General features: G+C 40.6%; 1 protein-coding gene across 1 annotated transcript in view; it reads right to left on the bottom strand.

Moving 5' to 3' along the window:
• The window catches only part of LOC101859111 (paired box protein Pax-1), a 22,959-nt gene extending 13,441 nt beyond the window's left edge, over positions 1–9,518 (bottom strand). Inside the window, exon 1 of the mRNA XM_005101843.3 lies at positions 8,532–9,518. Within this exon, the coding sequence (XP_005101900.1) occupies positions 8,532–8,535 (4 nt within the window). The 5' untranslated portion in view covers positions 8,536–9,518. The remainder of the gene's footprint in view (positions 1–8,531) is intronic.
• Positions 9,519–11,773: the final 2,255 nt, after the last annotated feature.

Here is an 11,773-nt window from a genome sequence, read left to right as displayed (position 1 = left end):
CCCCCAAATCTCCCCTCTTTTTCCTCGTAAAACGAACTTGTACAATCTGACGCTCTATAAAAAAAGGATGGCTTGGAGTAGAGAAACGTACATTTTTCTGAGACGAATCTGCTACATTCTGGGAAGCATCATATAATTATTATTCTTCCTCTTCACAAATTTGTTCACAGCCTATTCTGTTCTGGTCCTTTTCTGCCATTTGTGTTTGTTCGTTTGTGTGTGTGTGTGTGTGTGTGTGTGTGTGTGTGTGTGTGTGTGTGTGTGTGGTGTGTGCGTGCGTGCGTGGGTGCGTGCGTGTATGTGTGTGTGTGTGTGTTTTGGACAAGGGATGATCTTGGGTTTTTTTCAGTTTTTTTAAGAAAAGAAGCAGGCCACTTTCATCGACAGCTAATTTGTATAGCATAACATCTTGCCATCTGCCAAATAAAAAGGGATAAAATGCAAAACAAAATTGCAAGGTGGCTTGTTTTGGGGGCTTCGGCACATAAAAAGCACTTTTTTCGATGAAAAGAGTACTCAGTGGTGGAAATGCCGGTCATATCCCGTTTTATCCTGATTATCATTTTTGTTTCCTATAATATTTATTCTAGAATACAGAAAAGCGAGAAGAGAGACCAAAAGAATCATCAAAACTGCTTTTAAAAAATGCATGGAAAATATATGGCGAGAAATTGACCAAAATCTGTAAGGAAAGCCCAAGAGAATTTTTTTAAAGTGTGAAGAGCATGCGGATAAGGAAAGACCCATAAAACCCAACATGCATTATAAATGATAAAGAGGGAAACGCCATTCTCGGCAAACATGCAATCAAGAAAAGATGGGGAAATTACTTCCAAGAACTGCTCAACCCAGACGCTTGCCACGGACAACAAGTAGAGTTCCAACCACCCTATGGAGATCAAACAGATCCACCAATACTTCCCAGTGAAATAGAAAAGGCACTCAAGACCAGCCCCAAGAACAAAGCCCCTGGACCAGATGACATCACAACGGAAGCCATAAGAGCTTGTCGAAACACCGGTATACTGTGGCTGAGGCGTATTTTCAGCAGAGCCTGGGAACAAAGAAAATGCCCAGAAGACTGGCAGAAAGCCATAGTGGTACCATTATGGGAAAAAAGGGGCAACAAACGCAACTACACAATATATAGAGGCATCTCATTGATAAGCCACTCAGGAAAAATGTATGCAAAGATACTAGAGCAGCGCATAAGACCTATTGTTGAGAGAAATCAAGAGAAGGCTTTTGACAGAGTAAACCATGCAAAACTCTGGAAGACACTCGAAAAGTATGGCGTCAGAGGACAATTGTTAGATAAATGTCAGAGCTCTATATACCAACAGCAGAAGCTCAGTAAGAACGAAGGAAGGAAATACAGTCTGGTTCAAAGTAAGATCTGGAGTACGACAGGCATGCGTTCTATCTCCCCTCCTGTTTATAATATATATGGACACAATAACGCAAGAAGCAAACCAAAGCCCAGACAGCCTAAATGAATTTCTGTTCGCAGATGACCAATGTCTAATTCATCATGACCAACAAAGCCTTCAAAATCACACTACCGAACTCAACAACACCTGTGAGAAATTCAAAATGAAAATAAGCACATCAAAAACAGAAGTTATGAAAGTGAGCCGAAACCATAGTCCCCTGAACATCCATGTCAATAGTAAACAACTGAAAGAGTTTTAATATCTTGGCAGCACTTTTTCTGAAAACGGGTCCATAAGACAGAGAAATAGAAATGATAACTCAAAAAGGCAACGCTGTCTCCTACCAGCTCGCACTTCTTCTATCTCATCCGAACATCTCCATGTACACAAAAAGACAGCTTATCACCTCAATATTCATACCAACATTATGTTATCAGTGCCAGACCTGGGCCTTAAGCAAAACCCATGAAAGCAAAATCACCGCATGCGAAATGAAATGTCACCGCAAAACCCTTTACATCACAAGACAAGACAGGCAGAGAAATGAAGAAGTAAGAGCAGCTATCGGCACCGAGTCCTGCCTGCGTTACATAGAAAGACAGAGGATAAAATGGTTTGGCCACCTGTTACGCATGTCACCTGACCAGCCAGCCTTGAGAGCCTACAACACCAAGCACTCAGGCTATAAAGGAAGAGGAAGGCCACGCAAAAGGTGGATCGAGGGTGTCAAGGAAAACCTAAGAAAACATAACATCACAACTGAAAGAGCTGCAGAGCTGGCCTACCATAGATTACTGCATCTCCCCTCGACACTTAACGGCAACAGAGGATGAGAAAGTAAAAAAGTAAGTAAGTAATATTTATTCCATTCAAACAAAGCTGTATCGTGCATACTGCGTTAATTAAGATCACCTAACGCAAAAAGACAATATGCATTGCATTATAAAACCACTGGCGTCTTTTTAAAATATACACTGGGGATAAAAACTGCTTTTTAAGTTTCAAATGTTTTTGAAAACTTTCCAAGATAGTGAATTAAATAATAATACAGATGCTTCAATGATAAAACATATATTTCTTAAAACGATCTTCCATCAACAAAGTGCAGATGATCGGTGTCTATGGTGAACTGGTTAGGCCTTTTGCTGTCGCAAACAGAAGACCCGAGTTCGATTCCCGATTGGGTAGAATTCTTATCGAGTATCTCAATCTTATAGCCGGGATGTTGTATCCCTCTCAGCCCGCTCTGGCCCTGACAGGCATGATCAAAGCCGACCTCGTAAAATATCTAAATTGTGTCCATGAAGATGTAAAAGCGCGCATTTTTTTTTCCAAACAAATGTAGATGTCGTCAAGGTGGCCACTTTGGTAGTACTTCCGTGTGGAACGTCGTGTCAAGCCTGGGTATTATAACGCCACTTTGACAGAGACTTTACGAGTGAACGCTAACGTCTCGAAACGTCACAGAACCAGCAGAGTACCCTTTCTGCATGGCGTCGAGAGATTACACTCCTGCACCATGTTTTCCTTCCTCCAATAGTAATGTCCCCCATTTATGTAAATTATCTGATGTGCAGCACCAATTCATGTATTTGCAAATGTTATAATGTGTGGATATATGGGCCAATAAGGCCTTTCAAGTTATATCATCTTGAAATCTCACTCCTGCACCAGCTGGATTAATAAATAGTATGCCATTGATCATTCCTTCCTCACCCCTTTTAAGACGGACAGTGACTGACATAAACCAAGTATGTCACGACTGTGATCTGTCTAAGAGTCCGTAGTAATTATAATAATATAATATAGGCTCCCGGCGATGTAACTGCAAGGATGACGGTTCGAATCCCAGTCCAGATCCGACATCGAGTTCTTGAGAAAGACACTACACAAATTACCCTTACTTCAGCTAGGTGGTAACGAATAGCCGGCTAAAACACTTAAAGATAATATTATCAGATCGTTTGTGTTTGTGCGTCTGCAAAATGGCAGCTCAATGTCGCTAAATGATCCGGAGAATATTTGAAATATTCTAAGACCCGAAGGCATAACAAAAGACTGGTATAAGCATAAAGGCCTACTTTCGAGTAGAGATAGACATTGTTCTAAAAAATCCAATGTATTATTACTGCTACTACCACCGTCGGGTTATTATTATTATTATTATTATTATCATTATTATTATTATTATTATTATTATTATCATTATTATTATTATTATTATTATTATTATTATTATTATTATTATTATTATTATTATTATCATTATTATTATTATGTAATACGAGGGGGAGTCAAAAAGTAATGCAAGTTGTTCGTTATTTTGCAAAATGTTGCATCAAATTTAAGGAAATTCAGCAGACAAGTATTGCTGAAAAGACATATACTTTTGAACTCCAATTGTTAAAATTTAAGGGGTTTTTTTTACATTTTGGCCTCAATGACGTCACCTCAAAATGGTTACCCTCGTGGAGGTCCGTCACATGTAAAGAGCAGTGATTGAATTTCATGTTTTAGAAGGAGAATCCACAGATAACAACCAAAAGAGACTTCAAAATGTTTACAAGGACCAAACTCTAGATTTTTGGAACTGTATGTATAGATGGGTCAGACGTTTGAGCAATGAACCGGAAGAAGAGGAAGAGGTGCCCATACGCTTGTCAGACAAGCATCGTCCCGATGAGTCAGCCGGAAAAATCATGGCAATTGAGTTTTTGGATGTTCATAGCGTGCTTCTCACATATTTTTTTCCACCAGGAGTAACGTCAATTCAAAACCCTATATTGAAACATTGAAACGACTTGACGCGATAATTCGACCGGTCACACCAAATTTGAACACAGAAAGAGTGGGTTTTTTGTGTGTTTTTTTTACCATGACAATGCCCGCCGGCATTCGAGTATCGGAAAAAGGGAGACAGTCACCCCGTTTATGTGGAAAACACTGCCCCACCCAACTTATTTTCCTGATTTGGTTGCTTTAGACTTCCACCGTTTCAGTCCTAGAAAAAAACCATTGAGAGGTCAACACTATGGAAATGATGGAGAAATCAAGACGGCTGTACCCTTACGACCAACCTGCTCAGTTTTACGCAGCTGGTATATGTGGACTTATTAAAAGGTGGACAGTGGCTATTAAACGAAATGGAGAATATGTTGAGAAATAAAATATTTAACCTCAGATGCTCCCCTTCAATTTGAGGTATGATAATTGCAAGTGTGTACTTTTTTCTTTCAAGTTATAAATGAACTTGCATTACGTTTTTACTCACCCTGGTAGTAATAACAATATTATCATTATTGTTATCGTCATCATCATCATCGTCATCATCATCATCATCATCATCATCATCATCATCATCATCATCATCATCATCATCATCATCATCATCATACATTGTAACTATTTTTATAGTTTTACTTTTGTAGCAATTAAACAGGCATCATGATACTGTTTCTATCATTATCATCGTTTCTCTTTAATAATCTATAATTATCATTATTATTCTAATTATTATCAACGTTGTTCGTTTTATTAATGCCACCATTGCATTATTATTATTATTATTATTTTTATTATTATTATTATTATTATTATTATTATTATTATTATCATTGATATTGCTATTTTTAGGATAGACCTGTTATTATTATTATTATTAGTAGTAGTAGTAGTAGTAGTAGTAGTAGTAGTAGTAGTAGTAGTAGTAGTAGTAGTAGTAGTAGTAGTAGTAGTAGTAGTATCGTTATTATTGTTATTATTTTCAACATTTTCCTCAAGATCATTGTTATTATTGTTGTTATTATTATTGTGTCATCATTATTGTTACTAGTATCATTATTACATGTATTGAATTGCTTTTTTCAAATTATTATTCTGTTTATAATTACTGTTGCTGCTTTTGTTAAATAATATTGTTGTTATAATGATTATTATTATTATCATTATCAAAATCCTAAAGCTGCTGAATAATTGCATAATTAATCATCAATTTGTCTCTGTGTCTTTCTGCCTATCGTATATCGGCCTTGCCATCTTCCTGTCTACCCAGCTAGTAGCAAGCTAATGTTGCTCGTGACTGACACTACGTTAAATTTTTCTGTCGGCCGTTATACCCCCGCTCCCATCACAGGGTGGGGGGGGGGGGGGGGGAGAGAGAGAGATTTTTTCCCGTTTCCTGTCTTTAAACGAATAATACTTCATCCACACTTCACTTCCGGCATAATGTCGTCATAAGCAAAGACCGTGTGGAGCGCCTTACAAATGTATTTATTGGTTCCTCAACTATGTCTGGCTACTTTCTGTCAGATATTTACCAATGTTCCGGGCTAAGTGTGGCTCACAGCTCGCTCGCAACGTATTATGCATTGCGCGGCTCGTTGAGAACAAGCTGTGTGGGGAGAAGTGGCGATAGTCGAGATAAGCGGCATACAGTTAAACACCGCCAGACAATGCCCCCGTTCATCGCCATGCCTATTTCTTCAACACCCCTCTCTGCCATGATCCCTACACTTGCATAAGAAGAGTCTAATATGTGGAGGGTCGACTTTGGCAAAATTATTGTTCTTTACTCACATTATAGATTATCTCAGGGAAGCATGCCGTAAGGCTGAAGTGTACGCAGAGAGGATGCTAGAAATGCGTAAATAAATTAATACTGTTTATGCCGTCTTCGCTTTCCCATGATAGTATAAGCAAGAAAGCTAGGGGACTAGTGGTTGTGTAAGACTAGAGAGTAGTTTCTTTTCAGATAAGAACATCTATATTGTAGTTTATTTAGGCGTCCTGGAGATTGGGCAGTGGGAACCAAAAACTACATCTGATATTTCACAGCTTTTAAAGCTATTAAGAGAAGGAAGCTTGTAAAAACAATTGCTGCCATTCACGCATCGCTAATATCACAGATGAAGCGGGGGAGGTACCGAGATATATTATATCTATAATAATAGTCGCACATGCTGGCCGGCTATTGTGTCTATCGCTGTGTGGTGAGTGACAGAACTTGGTATCTCCACTGTCCGACTCATTCCACTATGGAGTGGTTTGTGCTGAACGGAGATAAGGGCAGATCATGACAATGACACCCGGCCCTACTCTCTTTAGCAACCTCATAGTTATTATGACCATCACCATGAACGAGATATGGAGGGAAGGGGCTGGGGTGGATTGCTGAACGTGTATTTATGAACCGTTTGCGCTTTGCCTGAGTGTCTGTGTGCCTGTGCTCACGTTTATGCTAATATTGTACAATTCCAAATGTTTTCTGCACAAAGAAGGGAGCACTAAATGAAGGTTCTACCTTTTGCAGACTCAGAACGGTGTGTTATTCTCGTCATTTCAAAAATATGAAAGAATTCTAATAAATAAATCATCAAGTGTCTACTACTGCAACACAAAAAGTCTACATCAAACAATGCTATAATATCTAAGTTTCTACTGTACAGCAGTTAGGCGCTTCGCTGTTGCAGCAGGAGATCCGAGTTCAATTCACGAGAGAGGAGAATTTTTAGTAAACATCCCAATCGCTCTGCTAGGATGTTGTATCCCTCTCATGCCGAGTTGGCCCTGACAGGCAGCCTGCCTCCTAAATTAGCTAAATTGTTTCGACGGAGGCATAAAAACACCTACATTATTTTTTAAGCTACAGGATTTGCCGGGGAGTAGGGAATGCCAAGGTCAACGGATATGCAAACGAGATTGTTTATCAGGAAATTTCTGCCTAACGGGGTCATTAGCAACAGTGCGACACGTCACCGGGACTCTTTTGTCCACTGCATCGACTTTATCATAATATCCAAGGATGTTTACTCTGGCGTAATTTTGACTCATCTTGGAACGCTCCATCTGACCCACATTCGAATCTGAATGAAGGGCAAGAAGGGAAAGATAGCGTCGCGTGCGAACTCTACATTATGGAGGCTGTTTTTGTTTGTTAATTTTTTATTTTGTTTTTTGTTTGATGTTGTTTTCTCTTGCTTTTGGGTTTTTTAGGGGGACTGCTCTTCAGTTTTTCGCTCCGATGGTAAGCACGGGGGCAGCGACGTTTTTATAGAGAGCAAAGAGCGGCGGCCATAACAGTGTCCGGACAAATATAGATCTCTATGCTAACTTTCACACCCTCCCCCTCCGAGACCTCTTCTCAAATTCATATTTTATATGATGATTCTCTTTAACATAAAAGGAAGGGGAAGTGCACATAATACTGTCTTCTATCCGTTCTGGTGTACGCCTATCGGTCAACTGAGAGCCTAGTGTAGCAACAAAGGATGAAATAGACCCCCAAAACCCCAAACCGAAGAGTGCAGAGGTAGAGGTTTTCTATAGTCTTTGCCCAACTATGAACCCCGCATGTAGCAATTAGAGGATGAATTTGACAGACCTCCCGAAATTCCAAACTGCATTTCGCCTGCTTTGTGTAAGGGTCTACCCTATACCATTTTGAAAAGTAACGCATGACGGAGTATTTCACCGAGTAATAGATTTGGATTTATCAGTTTTGGTCTAGCATGTGGTTTGGACATCTGACACGTATAGCACATCACCAGCTGGCCAGTAAAGCATACAACAAAAGAATATCCGGGTACAAGGCAAGAGCAAGACCAAGGAAGACCAAGGAAGACCTGGATCGAGGATGTGGAGAATACCCTGAAAACACTCAATATCCCATTCATTCAGGCCACCCAGCCTGCTCGAGACAGAAAGCCCCCCACCCCCCACCCCCCGCCCTCGACGCCCTTGGGGTACAAGAGGAAGGAATTAAGTAAGAAGGTCTAGCAAAGCGATATGATATTTTCTATGGGACCATTCTGAATGCGCCCGTCTCCGAAGCGGAAAGTTCTGGTTCGAGCCTCGGTTTGGACACGGATTTTCTTTTGCCCCCTTCTGCCCACCCAGCAGTAATGGGTACCTGACTTCGAGTTGGGGAAGTAAAGGCGGCGTGGAAAGGAACTGGCCACCCTACCACAATATGCCGAAGGCCCAGGAAGTTGTCTCACTAACAAGGCAATCCCCAAGGTCCGGATCGGATGGGGGAACAACTTTACTTTTACATTCTGAAGCTGCAATGAGCAGTGCGTTCGGCCTACAGAAATTACTCACCCATGACGGCGGTGTGTCCGAAGTCCAGTGCTAGACCGGCGTGTAGGGCGAGGGTGTCCAGTTTGTCGGCGGGGAGCAGCCTCGGTGGGCGGCCGACAGGAGGTGAAAGGGTATTGGTCAATTGGTCAGCTACGACACTGTATCGCGTGACTCCTAACTCTGGAAGTTGGCAGTGTCCAACTTTCTCGAGGCGTTGTGTTTTTTGCGTTTATTTGATTGAAAAGAACGACTTCCTGCTGTTCTTTTGACAGATTTCTGTCACTCTCTCGATGTCATGAATAACTGCGGTGCAAACTTGGGCATCTATGTCAAGGCAGAGTACCCTGCAAAGAGATTCAAAACACACTGGTGAACCATGTGTGTCAGGCAATGTGGAGGTAGATAAGAGCTCTTGGTGTATCACTGTGTGGTTTTTATGGCTCGAAGACGTCGGCTTCAGTCCCCGCTCTTTGCTGACAACCACGTTCGATGGGGACAACTCGCGACTTCAATAAACAATACGTCAAAATATTCGACTTTATAATCACTGGTACTGTCAAGAATATCTTTCCCACATAAAATTCAGTATACCTCATTGAAGCTTTCTGTACACTGATGGGTATTCATCCAAGCGACGTATCGCTTCTGAATTTGTTTCACCAGGCTCCGGTATGATTGGACAGTCTGAACGCCAGTGGAGGCTGGACAGGTCAAGTCGCAGTAGACATCACATATACGGTTCTTGTGTAATGTTTTTCGTGAAGTGTTAGTGTGTGTGCGCATGTGTGTATGTGCGTATCTGTGTGTTGTCTGTGAATACCCTCTTCCTGGCCGCAGGACCCCCGTGCAGACCCGCAGATGGCGCCAACACCGAGCCCCTTGATCTGGAGAAGACAAATAAAATAATACAATAATTGTACAATAACAAAACAGTATAGCCATACAGTTAACAAAATCGAAAGTTGCCCAGGGCCAGGACAACTGGTGGAAAAGGAAAGAAAGGAAAAGGGAGGGAGGGGGGGGGCTTTTTGTTATCAGGGGCTCACTGATGGGGACATTACTGTCATGTTAAATTTCAACGCAATTCAGTCACGGTTTACTGCAAAATCGTTCTGCAGTCTCTCCGATATGACAAAAACCCCGGAAATTTGGAGCTTCTATTCGAGGTGACATATATTCATATTATCGCTGACTGGTTTTCGCATTACGTGTGGTATAAGCGGCTTCATGAAAATATCTGGACAAAACTAAAGCAGCGCATAGTTAAATGCAACAACAATTACACAACCTCAAGGACTTTTTTTTAATTGACTCATTGAAGACGTCCGTACTGGTCATTCGACAAAGCTTGAAGAAATAGGGGTAGTTGTGCTATCAATACAAGTTTGTCAGTTCTGGAAGTTTTTTTTTACGCAAATAAAATTAAAGGCAGGCAACAACAAGCATACTATAAAATGGGCAAATACGTGTTCCTGATTTGTGTGTAATGCTTCAAATCTGCCTCAACATTGCCTTTGGTGTGCAGCTTATCGGACATCTGTGTTCGTTAAGCCCTTAAAGAATAAAACAACCATCCAGCCCACAGAAAAAAAGTATAAAGAAACAGCTGCAAACAGAAGAAGAGATTGGGTGACAATATCCCGGAATGGACAGGACTGAAACTGAGGAACACACTGAAAAAATCAGAGAACGTTTAGGGAGTGGAGGTTGTCTGCCGTGTTGTCGTCAGGACCCTGAGATTTGCTGTGCCTGTTTGTTGAATAATTGCATGCAGTTTTATTTTAGTTAGTTTGTTGGCCAAGAAGACACTTAGTTAATTAACCAGTTTGTTAGTTTGTTAGTCTCTCTGCAAGTTAGTTCGACAATAATTTCAGCAAGTTAGTTAGTTAGTTAGTTAGTTAGTTAGTTAGTTAGTTAGTTAGTTAGTTAGTCAGTTAGTTAGTTAGTTAGTTAGTTAGTTAGTTAGTTAGTTAGTTACTTGGTTACTTGGTTACTTAGTTTGCTAGTTAGTTAGCACGAAGTAAGCTAGCATTTTAATAAAATCAAAGTCATTGGGCATACCTAACGTTTCCGTTTCTTTTTTAAAAACTAATTCATTTTTGTTTTGTTTCGTGTTTTGTCCTTTTGAAAGCAAATTTCAATACCTCCTGCCCCATCTTCCCCACGTCTGTAACAAAATGACTATATCAGGCTCTATGCCGTTACGTCAACGACGTGAGTTCGATCCCCGCGCTGGCAATGTGATGTGCTGAACATCTCAGTCTTTCTGCGTCCGATGCGATTTCTCATACGGCTTGAGTTCGTGGCCCAGGCACTGCTTGGTTCACAATGGTCAAGACACATTGTGTTAACTGATGTTCCAGGTTCAAATCCAAGAAGGAGGTACTATAGTCTCACTATTTTTTTCCTTCTCTTTTTTTTTTAGACCCCGTGGTCTCACTTTTAATATTTCCCCTTAGCGTGTGGTCATGCCGGGTCAGCTAATCCCCCGACACAGAACAGATTTATCTTTCCCGCGAGAAGAACGCTCTTCTTATTAGACAGACACGCTGAAAAATCTAAACCAGCGCTTTTCTATCCTCTTTCATAGCCAGCGTCCGTTAATTTATAACAATCTTTGCTGCTACATTCTGTACATAAGATAAGTAACTTTACTGATAAGTATATCTAAAGGGCTGAACTACAGATATCGCTACTCGTATTTGAACTCATATCGGACAGAACAATAATTTGATAAAGCTCACCAGAACATGGATTACGTTTTGCAAACCTTGAAATCCAGGATATGAAATTGAAAAAATATGCGGTTAGAATTTTTCGTAACGCCCACAACTGTATTTCCTAGCGGGGCTTTAATATCACCTGTCACTCCCAGGTGATCCCCACCGCCCACCAAAATTACCAGTTCGCGAAGAGGCCGTTGCCAATTAGTGGATGATATCGCCCAGGTTGACAAGTGGCTACTTTAAAATTACAAAAGTTTTTACTGTCATGTTTGGCCGCTTTGGGTAACTAAGACCATGAGAAGAAAAACCAAATGTTTTATCTAATCTACTCTATAAAAATCGAAAGATTATTCGGGGTCGTAATCAAGATATTCACAGAATTGCTTTTAAAAAAGTTTGATATGATGTGAAACTCAAAAATTTGAACGTCAACTTTCTCTAAACAAGTTACTGAGCAGATAGAACGTTGTTATTCTAGGGTAGCGAAGTACTGATCTAAACCATTCCCTCCCGGTATGTTTAATACGGCCGATTTCG

This window comes from Aplysia californica, unplaced genomic scaffold, assembly GCF_000002075.1.
Source record: "Aplysia californica isolate F4 #8 unplaced genomic scaffold, AplCal3.0 scaffold00300, whole genome shotgun sequence".
Taxonomy (NCBI): Eukaryota; Metazoa; Mollusca; class Gastropoda; order Aplysiida; family Aplysiidae; genus Aplysia; species Aplysia californica.
Note: the sequence above shows the minus strand (reverse complement) of the source record. Positions and strands in the feature narration are given on the sequence as shown.